At 37.4% G+C, this 15675-nt stretch overlaps 1 protein-coding gene across 1 annotated transcript in view; it reads left to right on the forward strand.

The window, feature by feature from the left end:
- The window catches only part of NARS2 (asparaginyl-tRNA synthetase 2, mitochondrial), a 207447-nt gene that overhangs the window by 154300 nt on the left and 37472 nt on the right, over positions 1-15675 (forward strand). Inside the window, exons 6-10 of the mRNA XM_007940890.2 lie at positions 1233-1365; positions 6270-6368; positions 6466-6503; positions 11703-11769; positions 14255-14392. Coding sequence (XP_007939081.2) covers positions 1233-1365; positions 6270-6368; positions 6466-6503; positions 11703-11769; positions 14255-14392 — 475 coding nt within the window. The remainder of the gene's footprint in view (positions 1-1232; positions 1366-6269; positions 6369-6465; positions 6504-11702; positions 11770-14254; positions 14393-15675) is intronic.

Raw genomic sequence — 15675 nt, forward strand, 5'->3', positions numbered from 1 at the left:
TAGTAGATAAGCCTGGATCTGAATCTTGAGAGAGAGGTAACCATAGTAATATTTTTTGAGTTCTTACTGTTTATTTTTCTGTTAAAAACTAAGGTTCTCAGAAGTTAACTGATCATGCTCTCAGAAAGGTGGCTTTAGAACCAAAATATAAATTCTTAAGCTGCTTTCCAACTGAATCTTAACTGAAATGGCCTTTTAAAAGAAAAAATAAAACTCTTGGTTTCCATCTAATTATTTTGCTATATTTAAACACACACACACACACACACACACACAAAGCAAAACAAAATGAGTAACATTTGTATACAAAAATCAGTCTAAACTGTATTTTCTGATCTTTATATATATTTGGCGATGGGCAAGTGAAAACTACTCAAGATTATAGCCAAGGAGCCCCAGGCCTCTTGTTTTGTTCTAGCAAAATCTTAAAATTCAGTGACATTAGACATTCTCAAGAAATATCAGTATATGAGTATTTATACTTTATCTTATCTCAGTTGCTGCCTTGTTTCAATATAAGGGAGACAGACTGAAAATGTCAGATTGAAGATATAATGTCTACTTCTCTGCTTTTAAATACAAATTTTCTTCCTGTTTAGATGGTTAAGCTATAGTCCTTCTTGAAACCAGAGATAAAGATAGTTCCTCAAAATCTACCCTTCCCCCTCCCCCCACAAATTTCATGGGTCATTCACCATGGATTGAAACACTTGTGTGGTCATGAAGGAATTGACTAGACTTTGAACAAGGTGAATTGCCATACGTGGTAATTTTCTGTCCTTTTTTCATATATTCAGAAATAATTACCACACCTTTTCTGCATGAAATTCTAGTTTTAGCTGTTAACCATCCAGATTCTTTGTTGGTTTCTTGGGCAATGGTGTTTTTCCTTCACTTTGTTCTTGATTGCTGTGTAATGTTGCTTGCTGTTTAAGGCAGCCGCAAGAGAGCACAACCAGAAGTGGTTATATTTCTATATTTAGTAAGCCATAAGGTTTGTAAAGCATTTGCCAATTCCTTCAGGATAAAATGGTTTCTATAAATGTAACATTTTTAATGAAACTATTATTATCACCCATTAGAGAAATATAGCAACTAATATGTATGGTTTTGTGGACAAGACAGAGGCATAAAACTAGTGTTTTTCTTTTTTCCCTCTAGAGCTCACTGAATATTTTAAATACTTAAGATCATGTGAATCTTATTTTTATGCTCTTAATCTTCAATTGCAGAGCTTTTACTCAAGTGTTTACTTTTGGTCCAACGTTCCGTGCTGAGAATTCTCAGAGCCGGAGACATCTGGCAGAGTTTTATATGGTAGAAGCAGAAATTTCTTTTGTTGAGAGCCTTCAAGATCTCATGCAGGTAGGTACTCAGGTTTTAAAACACTTGTAAATACTGGGCATCTATGACATTAAAATACTTCTGTATACATTCTTACCTCAGATACCTGTACATTTCAGGTACTCACAAAATGAAGATGAAGAATGACTTTATAAGCATTTACTGTACTTCAGTGTCATAATTTAAAGTACAAAAGTCAGATTTTAGTTCTTACATCAGCTCTGCCATCAGCTTTGCTCATCTGCCATCAGCTTTGTTACCTAACCTTCATGATCTTTAGCCCCGGAATTATAAAATGAGAATGATAGGACCTATTCTGTAACATTACTGTGTTGAGTAAATGAAATGATGTAGATATACTCTATACCTAGTATGGGGTCTGGGGCAGTAGCAGGCACAGTAAATAGTAACTCTTTGTATTCTTGTTATTTGCTAGGCAAATGAATAAACCATCTTTAAGTGATACTTGAAAGCACCCACAGGACTTTGTCAGAGCTCAGTTCTGGGGGACAAGCAATAAGGGTAGAGAAGTAATTAGAAGTCAGGTCATGAAGGGCCTTGTATTTGAATGCCATACTTTGACCTTTATCCAAAGGAGTTTGAACTTCATCCAAAAGGTAAAGGAAAAAGGGTTCTAAGTTTGGAACGGTCATGGTCAGAGTTATATTTTAGAAACATTTCTGTAGCAGCAGTACGTAGAATGATCTGGAGAAGAGGCTAAGGCCGTAATCCAGAGAGAACACATAAATTCTGGAGTTGGTTAGACCTGATTTTGAATCTTAGTTTGTTACTTACTATGTAACCTTAAATAAGGGATTTAATTTCTCCAAAGCTCAGTTTCCTCATCTGTAAAATGGGAATAATAATTCCTACTTCATAGAGTAGTTGATAGGCTTAGGTAAATAATGTGTATAAAGTACTTAGCATAGTTCAGGATACATAGTTAGTACCCAGTAAATAATAATTATGTTACTATGAATTCTCTATCCAATACCATTTTGATTAACATCCTACTTGGAATTTCAAATTATAGCAATATTACTACCTCTGTCTTCTTTCTTATTTATTTATTTATTATTATATTTTTTATTTCTTTCTTTTCACTTAGTAAATAATCCAATTCCACTTAAACCACAGATACCCTAAAATAAAATATACTCTGTATCTTATTACCCATTACAGTATAGGTCATTATTCAGGTTTTGCACAGTCCCCAGTCCTCCTGCTATTGTTTCGAGTCCTTACCTAGTTGGTTTTATATTCTGTCCAGATGTTTTAGTTTTAATCAGTTAGAGAGAGGTTGCTCCATCATGGCCAGCTAGAGAAAATTATATGTATATTTAAAAAAAAAAAAAATGCTGGCTTAATTATTACTATTTCTTCTTTTTACTCTCAAAAGTATTGCAGCTTAGACAGTCCATTATATAGTTATACTAGAAGGTTTCTGACTGATTTTGTGACCCAATATTCCAGACTTTCTGGTACAGAAAGTTCAAACAAGTTTCATGTATTCTATTACTTTTGTTAGACTTTGTGTCTCCTTTTGGGGTTTGTGAAATATGGTTTCTATGGTGGTAGGCCAACATGATGAATATGTCACTTGGAGCCCCAGAGTTGATTATTCCATATTGTTATTTATAGTGAGTACTGAATTATGTGTCATTAATGTTTGTCAGGCAATAAAACACAATACTGATTAAGAATATCTAATTGATCCAAATTGTTGAGATATTTCCTTCCAAGTGTTCTTTTAACTCCAGTTAATTCTTATGTAGCAGAATTTTAAATAGTCACCTAACCTGAACAGTTTTCTCTTAATGTTAAAAGATTTGAATGACAAGAATCTTGATGCTGCCCTACATGAAGCTAGTAATAAATAGAAACGTGATCAGATAAGCAAGAAAATTCAAGTTCGGTTGTCAGGGGATTTGCTACATGAGTTCTTATTTGTTTAGAATTCCCTTGAGTGGTAGGTGCTTAAGGCATACAATGTTGAAAGATTTAATTAATTAGAATATAAACTTTTTTCCTAAAAATAGAACAAAAAGTGTTCACACACACACCCTTCCCCAAAAAAGTAATCTGCTATTTCTATTGATTTTCTTCCTTTTTTTAAAAATGTTTGTTCTTAGGCACTTTATTGTCTTTGTTTTCTTTTTCTTTTTTTCACTTTCATAATTACATTCTGTGAAAATTATTATGATGGATCAGTGGTCTCTTAAATAGTAAATCAAAATATTGTAACAAAGGATCTTTTTCTCTGAGTTATAAGCAATTAAGTATTAATGTTTTAATGCTATTGAGCAATCATTTTTAAAGACATCTGGAAGATATGTTCAGTCCTTCAGTTAAGTTTCTGCTTTCTTTGAATATGTTTATAGATCATAATCTGAATGTCAAGGTTAGGGAAGCCAATGATTTTCTTCTTCAAATAGAAATTTACTGCCCATGAAAGACACCGCTTTAACCACCCAGTGGTCAAAGTCTTCACCTTATACATAGGTGTATTGTATCCCTCAGTAGTACAGCACACTATCTGAGCTTTTGTCCTCCTGGTATGCCTGAATTTTGTGTAGTGACAGAAGGATATGACCCTTCATAAATCATTCAGTTACTGATTTCTTTATCTCACTGTAAATGAAGGTTATATAGCTTCAAGGAAAAGGAAAGTTAGCCTCCTTTTTGTCCTTCCCTTATCACAAGTTACTCCTTCCTCCTCAGTCTCTCTTCTTAAATTCCTCTGGCTTCCTTTGTTCTCTTTTTTCTTTTAGTTTGGAATTGATACCTTATATTTCTATTATTTTAATGGTATACATTTTTAACATGAATTCCTTAAAGTCTAAATTAAAACATCTATCTGCTCCTTAGAATACCAAGTCCTTAGAAATTTCTAATTTAATTCTGTGTACCACTTTCAGTTTTATGCTGTGTCAAGTCTTGATTCCAACTTCTTTTTCCATCTCCCAAATTAGTTGTCATTACTATTTTAGATACCTACGTTTGCAAACTTTTTGTCACCTTGTTAGATATGCATGTTGGTTGAATAGAACGTAGAAATGGAAAATAGAACAAACCAGGAATGGAGTATAGTGTAGCAAAACATCTATAATAAATGCCACTAATGAAGACCAAAGCATTATAAAATATATCTGGTTGTCACTTAGTATTTAAGTACTGTCCTGTATCTAATCATATTCAATTACTTCAGTAGATGTTATGCCTCTACGGTGTTTCCAGCCTTAATAGGCTGTACCAGTGATAAAACAGAGAAAAAGAAGATCCCTGCCTTTGAGGCTGTCTGTCTTTTTTACATGTATGTATCTTTATGTACATTTACAGGGCCTTATATTATCTAAAGATGCTCTAATGGTGCAGTAGTTAGAATGTGTGGCTGCTCACCAGAGGGTTGGCAGTTCGAACTCCCTAGCCACTCCATGGGAGAAAGATGTGGCAGAATGTTTCCATAAAGATTTAAAGTCACAGAAGCTCTATAGGGCAGTTCTATAGGGTCACTATGAGTCTAGATCGACTAGATGGCAATTAAAATATATATATATATATATATATATATATATATATATATAAATCTCAGGCACCGTGGTGGCACAATGGTTAGTGTTTGTGCACCAGCCAAAAGGTCAGTGGTTCAAATCTACCAACTGCTTTGTGGGAGAAAAATGTGGCATTCTGCTTCAGTAAAGATTTAAGCCTTGGAAACCTTATGGATGAGTAGGAATTGACTCAGTAACAATGGTTATGGTTTTGGTTTGGTCTTAGTTTATACAATCTCACTAATTTCAAATCAGAAATTTTAGTTCTAATTAGAAAGATAGTAGGAATATTTTCCATTTCAGTCACTTTTTTCTTCTAAGAGTAAATTTTTCCCATGAAGCTGCCATAGGCACCTCTGATAAAATGAATTCTTACATACTGACTTGTGTACTTATTTGTGTTATTTTTACTTTTTTGCTTAAGCAAGGCAAAATGTATATATTTAGATATAGCTCATTGCTTGTTTAATTGTAAAGTTTGCTTTGGCAAAAAGAAAAACTTTATTCAAAACCTACTTGCTACTCTTTTACGCTGATAGCACTGCCATAGACATGGTGAATGTTCCTAAACCCCAACGTAAGAAGTGTGGCAAGAACCAACCTCACAAAGTGACACAGCACAGGAAGGGCAAAGATTCTGTATATGTCCAGGGAAAGCAGCGTTATGATAGGAAGCAGAGTGGATGTGGTAGGCCGAATGTTGTGTTGAGGCTTGAATGTGTTGAGCCCAACTGAGACATGAGAGAATGCTGGCTTTTAAGAGATGCAAGTGTTTGGGACTGAGAGGAAATAAGAAGAGATAGGCCAAGTGATCCATTTCTAGGCTCCATCTTGTTTTATTGTTGAGACGATAAAATCTTGAGGTGACGTTCAAAAGAAAACCTGATTGCTTAGTACATTTTTAAATTTCATATAACTGGATTGCTTCTCAAAGTTCTCTTACTCTTCACAATAACTAATGTATGTTGTGTGCATCTCTGAACCAGGTGCTGAGGAAAGTCTTATAAAAGAACTGTCTCATTTAATCCTCACAATTCTGTAAGCTATCCTGATTCTAAGGTCAGAGGATAATGGAATTTAGAGAGGCACCAGTCAGTGTTAGCTGTTCATTTGGCATCTCACATTAATACCAGTATCAATACTGTTCATGTATGATTCAAAGATTTTTCTTTCTTTTTTCCCCACTTCTCTCAGAAGTTGAGGTGCCTCTTCTAATAATCTGGAAAACTGAATTTGCTTTCAGACATTTAGGATTAAGAGGTCTAGTGAATCTGTAGTTATTAGAAAAGTGGAGGACAGTCCTTACAGCGCCCTGAAATAAGTTTTTCATATAAAGCCACTTAATTGTCTGGCAATTCTGTCATTTCTTTGTAGGTTATGGAGGGACTCTTCAAGACTACCACAATGATGGTTCTCTCAAATTGTCCTGAAGATGTTGAACTCTGTCACAAATTCATAGCTCCTGGCCAAAAGGTAATTAGTTTTCTAGATGAAGCAGAATTCTTCTACTCTTTAAATAAGTTACTCAATGACATTGAGTAAATTTACTTTTTCCTCTTTTCTTACCAAGGATAGATTAGAACATATGCTGAAAAACAACTTTTTAATGTAAGTATAATTTCTCTTAACTTTATTTATACTTTACCTTGTATTTATCACACTATAAGGGGAGGGACCCAGGCCCCACCCACAAGTGGAGGGAGAGCAGAGGAAAGGAGAGAAAAGCCAGGGGGACTAGCATAGAGTGAGGAGCAACAGCAGGGATCCAGGTAAGGGGGTGTGGACGTGGAGTGGAGAGGTTTTGAACAGCTAAAGGAGACAAACTTGTCTGTCTGTTTTTTGTACTGTGGTGGCATGTTGCTGGGAGGCTTGAGCCTGTGCCACCAGTGTTTCAAACACCAGCGGGGTTGCACATGGTGCACAGTTTTAGCATGGCTTGCAGACTGAGGCAGACTAGGAAGAAGGAAGAGGCCATCCATTTCTCAGAGAATTGGCCAGAGAAAACTCATGAATAGCAGAAAAACACTGTCTGTTACATTACTGTGCAACTTTATGAATAGCCCAGAGACATTGTCTGATACAGTGCAGGAGGATGAGCCACTTAGGTCAGAAGGCTCTCAAAATATGACTGGGAAAGAGCTGCATCATCAGAATAGAACAAACCTTACTGATATGGATAAAGTAAAGCTTTTGAGACTTCCGTTTGCTGACGTGGCACAATTCAAATTGAGGAGAAACAGCTGCAAACATCCATTAATAATCAGAACATGGAATGTACAAAAAAAGTATGAATCTAGGAAAATTGGAAGTTGTCAAAAATGATATGGAATGCGTAAAGATTGATATCCTAGCCATTAGTGATTTGAAATGGACCAGTTATGGCCATTTTGAGTCAGACGACATATGATCTCTTATGCCAGGAATGACAATTTGAAGAGAAATGGCATGGCATTCATCATCACAAAGGATGTTTCAAGATCTCTCCTGAAGTACAATGCAGTCAGTAATAGGATAATATCCATACGCCTACAAGGAAGACCAGTTAATACTACTATTACTCAAATTTATGCACCAACCACCAAAGCCAAAGATGAGAAAATAGAAGATTTTTACCAACTTCTGCAGTCTGAAATTGACCGAACATGCAATCAAGATGTGTTGATTATCACTGGTGACTGGAATGCAAAAGTTAGAAACAAAGAAGAATCTCTGGTAGCTGGAAAATCTGGCCTTGGTGACAGAAATAATGCTGGAGATCTCATGATAAAATTTTGCAAGACCCACGGTTTATTCATTGCAAATACCTTTTTTCAGTAACACAAACTGCAGCTATACACGTGACCTTTGCCAGATGGAGTACACAGGAATCAGATTGACTACATCTGTGGTAAGAGGAAATGGAAAAGGTCAATATCTTCAGCAAAAACCAGGCCAGGAGCTGATTGTGGAACAGACCATCAACTGTCCATATGCAACTTCAACTTGAAATTGAAAACAAGTCCACAAGAGCCAAAATATGACCTGGAATATGTTGTTATTTTGCCGTCGAGTCGGCCCCGACTCATAGCGACCCCTCCTTGGGTTTCCGAGGCAGTATCACTACGGAAGTAGGATTGCCCAACCTTCCTTCCGAGGAGTGCTGGTGGGTTTGAACCGCCAGCCTTCTGGTGAGCAGTCAAGTGCCTTAGGCACTATGCTACCAGAGCTCCTAGGCAGAGGGAATAGCATGTGTAAAAACCTTGAGGTTGGAGCATGCCCGCTGTGTTCAAGTAGTAGTGAAGAGTGCATAAGGAAAGGAGATAAAGTGAGAAAGGAGGAAGGCAAATCATGTGAGGCCTTGTAGATCACTGTGGGGAGTTTGGGTTTTCACTTACACAATGAAGTGGGGAAGCCATTGTAGTGTCTGACCAGAAAGATGACATGATCTGGCTGAGTTTAACAGGACAACTCTAGCTCCTTGTTGAGAATAGGTTGTAGCAAGACAACAGTGGGGGCAGCAAACCAATTAGGAGACTGTTACATTGGTCTAAGTGAGAGTTAAATAAAACACGTTATAGGTAGTCCCCAACTTTCGATGTATTCAAGTTACTACAAACCACACTTAAAATCATCTGCTTTTTGTTTTTGTACATACAGTATTGCATGTAATCTGCTGATGTTATCATTCTCATGCCAACCCCCAAACATAAATAAAGATAAGATTTATAAAGATAGGTAGCATAGTGGCTAAGGCCCTTGACTGCTCACCAGAAGGCTGGCGGTTCAAATCCACCAGCCACTCCTCGGAAGGAAGGTGGGGCAATCTACTTCCGTAGTGATACTTTCTCGGAAACCCAAGGAGGGGTCGCTATGAGTTGGGTCTGACTCGATGGCACATAACAACAACAACAACCTAATAGTATATTATTTCTATTTATTTGTTTATCCTTACTTCCCCCCTTCACATGCAGATACTCACCACAGAGGATTAGTGGGTCCATGAAGTCAAGGGATTTGTCTTTGTTTACGGTGTCTAGAATGTGTCAAGGAGCCCTGGTGGCACCATGGTTAAGCATTTGGCTGCTAACTCTAAGTTTGATGGCTTGAACCCACCAGCTGCTTCACAGGAGAAAGATGTCACAGTCTGCTTCTGTAAAGATTATAGCCATGGGAACTCGATGAGGCAGTTCTACCCCATCCTGTAGGGTCACTATGAGGCAGAATTGACTTGACAGAACACAAGAGAATACTGTTGTTTTTGTCCTCTGGTGCCGTTCCAATAGAAAATACCACAAATGGATGGCTTTAACAAACAGGGATTTATTCTCTTACAGTTTAGGAAGCTAGAATCCAAGTTCAGAGTGCCAGCTCTAGGGGCTGGGTAAAGATACCTTAACCTTAGGCTTCAGCTCTGCCTCTTATTCCTGGCCCGCTAAAGCTGGGGGCTTCTCATAACTCAGGCAGCTGTTGGCTGTTGAGACTGACAACCCAAGGTCAACAAGTAAAATGGCACAGTCCCTAGATTATCAGGCAACACAGCAGGCCATTAGTTAAATGGTCTCCAGATCGGCAGACAGCATGGCAGACCACTGATAACTTGGCCAAATGCATGATCCAGATGTGCCAAGGAGCTCAAGACCTTTCTCAGAGCCGCCTCTTATATTCTGGAAGCAGACCGCATCCCTAAGGCAGCTACTCAGCTGCTCACAGCAGATTCCACCACGGAGTTGATTACCTATCTGTCTCATCGTGGGGAATAACTACATCCAGCTGCCCAGCCTCTCAAAACCAGGCCCAGCCAAGTTGACACATAACCTTAACTACCACAACTGTCTAGTACATAGTAGGAACTCAAGAGATGCTTGTTAAATGAATGAATGAGTGGATTTTTTTTAGCCAAGTCTTCAGCTTCAATATTTTACACTTTTAGGGCATTGATATAGCATGAACTTAGAGAGTACTTCTACTTACTTAAAGAAATGTCTCTTTTTTATACATTGTAAGTAGATCAAGAATGAGGTTATTGAATGACTATTTCTCTTCACTCTTCACTTCCATAGGATTAGATGAACATTAATTCTTGATTACACCATACTCATTTATGACCTTGAAGACTGTATTGGAATAGGCCTTTTTTAGGTTTAAAATGTAGTAGTTAAAAACAACCACAAGTGAACCCACACATCTGTGGTCAACTGATTTTTGCAAGGGTGCTAAGTCCATTTGATGAGGAAAGAAGGATCCCTTCAATAAATGGTGCTGGAAAAGTTGGATTTCCAAATGCAGAAAAATGAAACAGGATGCGTGCCTCATACCGTATGTAAATACATTTTCAAAATGGATTAAGGACCTAAATGTGCAGACTGAAACTGTAAAATTCATAGAACAAGAAGCAGGGGCAAAGCCATTAGGCTTAGCTTTCAAAAATGGGTTATCTAATATAACAAAAGCACAAATAACAAAAGACAAAATAAGTAGATGGGACCTCATAAAAATTAAAAACTTATTCATCAAAATACTTTACAAAAAAAAGTGAGAAGAAACTACTGACTGGGAGAGTATCTTCAGAAATTTTATCAGACAAGAATCTGATAACCAAAATATATATGAAACTTTGACAAATTAACAACAAAAAGACAGTCCACTCATAAAATAGACAAAGGACTTGAGTAGACATTACACCAAAGAGGAAATTCACACGGCCACCAAACATGTGAAAATATGCAGTGTCCTTAACCATCAGAAAGTTGCAAATCAAAAGCACAATGAGATACCATTCCACTCCCACTTGGATGGCTAAGATTAAAAAAAAAAAAAGAAAATAGCAAATGTTGTGGAGGATATGGGGAAACTGGAGCCCTTACCCATTGCTGGTGGGAAAGCAGTGGTACAGCTGTGGAAAATAATATGTTAGTTCCTCAAAAAACTAAAAATAGAACTACCACATGACTCAGCAATTCCACTCCTACATATATACTCAAAAGACTAGAAAGCAGAGATTCAAAAGGAGACTTGTATACATACCAGTGTTCATTGCAACACTGTTCACAATAGCTAAAAGGTGGAAACAACCTGAATGAACAGAAACAACAAAGGAATAGATAAACAAAATGTGGTACATAGATATAATGGAATACTGCTAACCTGTGGGAGAAATTAAGTCTTTTTTTTTTTTTAATTGTGCTTTAGGTGAAAATTTACAGAGCAGAGTTTGTTTTACATTCAACATTTCATGTACATTTGTTTTGAAGTCTTGATACATGTTACAGTATAGATGGAGGTTGAAGATACTATGCTAAACAAAGTAAGCCAATCACAAAAAGACAACTCTTGTATGACCTCACTTTTAGAAAAAGACAAGAAAAGGCAGATATATAGAGACCAAAGTTTATTAGTAGTTACCAGGGATGGCAGGGAGGGAGAAAAGGAGTGTTAACAATGATGGAAAAATCATATCAATTAGTATTGCATAGCCAGTTATTGTAATTGCTGTCAATAAATCATACACCTGTAAAAAGTTGAATTGACAAAAGTTGTGTAATATATATATATATATATACACAACAGCAGCTGAAAAGATTAGATTGGAACCTCAGGGGACAGTGACGTTATGTTAATGAGGAGGAACAACTCGGAGAAGGAGGATGAGAATGGTTGCGTAATTCAGAGAACGTGATCAGTGTCACCGAATTGTACATGTAGGAACTGTTGAATTGCTGTATGTTTTGTTGTGTATATTCTCAGCAACAACAACAAAATAAGTCAAATTTAGGAGGTTAAAAATAAAAACAGCCACAAGTGTACTGACCTTTCCTTGTATTCCTCTAGCATGTCTTACACTGAAGCTGTGGAGATTTTAAAGCAGGCGTCCCAGAACTTCACCTTCACGCCACAGGTGGGCATTCTTTAATATAAATGGCAGTGTATTTCTCTCTTGTCCTTATTTTTACTGCATGGAGAATCATTTGAAAATAACCTTATTTCTCTTACTAGGAATGTATAGTATTTGCTCATCTGTAGATAAGCTTTATTTGATGTTTGCTCTCTTTTTGAAAAATTTAAAATGAAAACTAAATATGAAGCCAAACCCATTGAGTTGATTTCTGATTCTTGGTGACATTGTTGCACAGAGTAGAACTGCCCCATCACTATTTTCTGTGGAATTTTTGATCAAAATGTTCAGTAATAGTAGCTGGGCGCCATCCACTTCTTCTGGTCTCATGATAAAGGAATCAGTTGTTTATGGAAGCAACTAGTCACACATTCCATATGCTCCTCATTCCTGACTCTCCTTCTTCTTCTGTTGATCTGGGTGAATAGAGACCAAGTGTTACGCCTTGGATGATGGTTTACATGCTTTTAAGACCCTAGACACTACCCAAGGAACTAGGAGGTAGAACAGAAGCACTAGACACATTAGGCCAAGGCTGTAATCTTTACAGAAGCCAACTGCCTCATCTTTGTCCCACATGGTGGCTGGTGGGTTCAAACTACCAACCTTTTGGTTAGCAGCTGAATGTTTTAACTGCTGTACCAGTAGGGTTACTTGTCATTTGAAATAGTCATTAAAGTGTTATGAAAAACAGAAAGGAAAGACAAAAAAAAGTGTTGGAAAAGTTTGACAAGTTTAGGAAGATGAAAATCTTTAAAAAGAATGGTAATAATAGAACATTAGTATAAAAATCAACTAGTTCATTGTTTCCTAAAGTGTGTTCTAAATAATGTTAAAAGGTGACAGAAAAAAGAAGTTACGGTCAAAAGCATTTAGGAAGCATATTAAACAGGTTTCTTCTTCACTTGAATTTCATGGAGCCTTTTAACTTGTGAGTTACTTTAGAAAACACTGATTTTTTTTTAAATTTTTATTGTGATTTGAGTGAAAGTTTATAGATCAAATTCATTTTCCATGCAGTAGTTCACATACACTGTGTCTCATGACATTGACTGCAATTTCCTACACTGCAACAACTCTCTTCCCACTTCCTCCCCGTAGTTACCTCTGCCCTGTGTCCTTCCCTCCCATGCACTCCTGCCCCATGAGCTGTCTCCCTGTGTATACACCACCCTTCCGTTCCCCCATGATTGTTCTCTCCAAGGAGTGCGTCTACCTAATGTAAATGTTCAACTCATATGCCTATCTTTTGTTTGGCTGGAAGCCACAGGAGTGGCTTCAGTTCTAGACCTGAAGGGCAGCTAGGCGCCTTAGTCTCCGGGGTTCCACTAGGCTCTGTCAGACCAGAAAACCTGGTCCCTTTTTTTTTGTTTAATAATTTTTGAGTTTTGTCCCACATCGTTCTTCCACTCTATCCAGGATCTCCTACATAGACAGCCCTCCGAGTGGTTGCCAGTAGTAGCCATCTAGTTCTTCTGGTCTCGTAGTCATATAAGCTGAAGATTGCATGGGAAAACACTGATTTTTTTAAGAACTCTTGATTTATTGGCAAGGATATAGGTCCAGAGGGGCCACATGACTTATCATTGAGCATGTACATAATGTTAGAGGCAGAACTAGACCCCAAATTTGCTGATTCCTATTCTAGTACTTTTTGCTATGTTTAAGATATTGCTGACAAGTAGTAGTATAAGGATAATATTAAGAATGTAATAGCTTCATCTTCAAACTATTCCTTAATACGAACCCCATCCTGGTTAAGTGAGGTCCTCTTATGTGTTCTGATAGCATCTTGTGCTTGTTATAATCAATTAATTCATTGTATCATTTTGTATTAATGTTTGTCTGCTACCTTGGAAGCTTTGTGAAGTGGGGGAGACTATCTGTTTTTCTTATCACTGTATCCTATACATAGCCTAGTATCTGGGATTTATAGGCACATTAGTATTTATTAAGTAAATAGATGAGCAATGCTATTAAATATTCATCAGAGAGCTTCTGATGAATTGGACTCTTTTAGTTAAAAAAATTTTCAGGAAAAGCCATCTATCCAAAGATAGACTCAATATTAGTAATATTATCTTCCATCATTTAATTTCCGGAGTCTTAGGAACAGTAACTGTGGAAAGGCTCTAGGCAATATTAGTAAAAACCATGATTCTGAAGTCAGTTTGTATGTGCTGTGGAAAGTGCTTTGTTTTCCTGCAGATGCTATTCATCTGCTAGATGCTGCTCTCTGAGATGGGGACAAAAAGCGTAGTGTTTATCTACTGGTTTCAGCTTTCATCTTTCCAGGCCCTTGGATATTCTTGTTAACACATATCTCTCCCTAGTTTAGTCAGCTGTGTAACCTCAGCAGACAGCTCCAAACATCACTGAACCTCAGGGAGAGCAAATCCTTGGGAACCAATGCAGGTTATTTCAGGTGCTTAATTGTACATTTCAGTTCTCTCTTCTCCTTTGGTAATTTCGTTTTTTCTCTTTACAGTGGGGTGCTGATCTACACAGTGAACATGAAAAGTACCTGGTGAAGCATTGTGGCAACATACCAGTCTTTGTCATTAATTACCCATTAGTGCTCAAGCCCTTCTACATGAGAGATAATGAAGACAGCCCTCAGCACACAGTAAGAAAAGACACTGAATAGATTAGGTTTAGGGACCTTTCCTCTCAGAGTCTGGGTTTTTTCCTTAATTTAATTTAATTAAGCCTTCAGCATATTTTCCTAAATCATAACCATTTCTCTTTTTATCTCTTAAAATGTGAAGTTTCTCAAACACCCGTTTTAAAGTGTATTCCCACAGAAGTTCCCAATGTTCTATAAACATACTTCCTCGTTTCAGTCACAAGGTGCCCTTCTTAGTTTAGCAGATGCAATATAGTTGTTTATTTCTTTCAAAAAAGTGATTGAGAGGAAGTGACCTAAAACACTGTCCAGCAATGCCAGGACTACTGTCAAGTACTGTTTAGGAGACTACAGGGAGGGAAAGCAAACTGGGCCAGAGATGAAAGTGATGGCGTGATAAGGGAAAGGAAGAGCCAGCATGGCAACACAGGAGGCTTAGAGTGTTACTAGTTTGGGGTGTCAAATAGAAATGGAGGGGAGGGGTGGTATGAAGGGATTGAGGAGGTCTAGACAGATTCTCCCTGTCACAACTATCATCTGACTGTATCTGCTCTATCTGCCTGTCACGTCTCTGCTGTCTTTACCCTTTCCCCTTTCTTACCCTCTGTCCTTTTTCACTTTTAACTTTAGTTGCCTTTTTTAACTTCTGGTTCACTTTTTCTCTTATCTTGTCTATTCCTCCCTCCTTCCTGAAATTAGCCATACTATAAAGTAAGAATGTATTTAATTTTTTAAATACTTATTGAAGAGTTGCTCCTTGTTAGTGAGAATGGCCATACTTCGTCTCATCTGCTTTGGTCATGTTGTCAGAAGGGACTATTCTCTGGAGAAGGATATCATGCTTGGTAAAGTGGAGGGTCAACAAAAAAGTGGAAGGCCCTCAACAAGTTGGATTGACACAGTGACTGCAACGATGGGCTCAGGTATAGCAAGGATCATGAGGCTGGCACAAGGCCGGGCAGTGTTTCATTCTGCTATACATAGGGTCACTATGAGTCAGAGATGACTCGACGACATCTAACAACAACATTGAAGAGTTATGTATATTTAATGTTTCCCCTCTCTTCCCCTTCCCCCACCAAACTTATCTTTTTTCAGTATTCTCTTTTCATCTGATTGTAACCAGGATACCCAAGTCATCTTTGAAATTTCTTCTCCCTCGTTTTGTTTTGTTTTTTTATTTTATTTGGATTTGGGTGAAGATTTACAGAGTAAATTCACTTTTCATACAGCAGTTCACATATACTTTGTCTCATGTCATTGACCAAAATTTACAATGCAAC

The sequence above is a fragment of the Orycteropus afer genome, unplaced genomic scaffold, assembly GCF_000298275.1.
Source record: "Orycteropus afer afer isolate SDZICR_OR568_19922 unplaced genomic scaffold, OryAfe1.0 scaffold00074, whole genome shotgun sequence".
NCBI lineage: Eukaryota > Metazoa > Chordata > Mammalia > Tubulidentata > Orycteropodidae > Orycteropus > Orycteropus afer.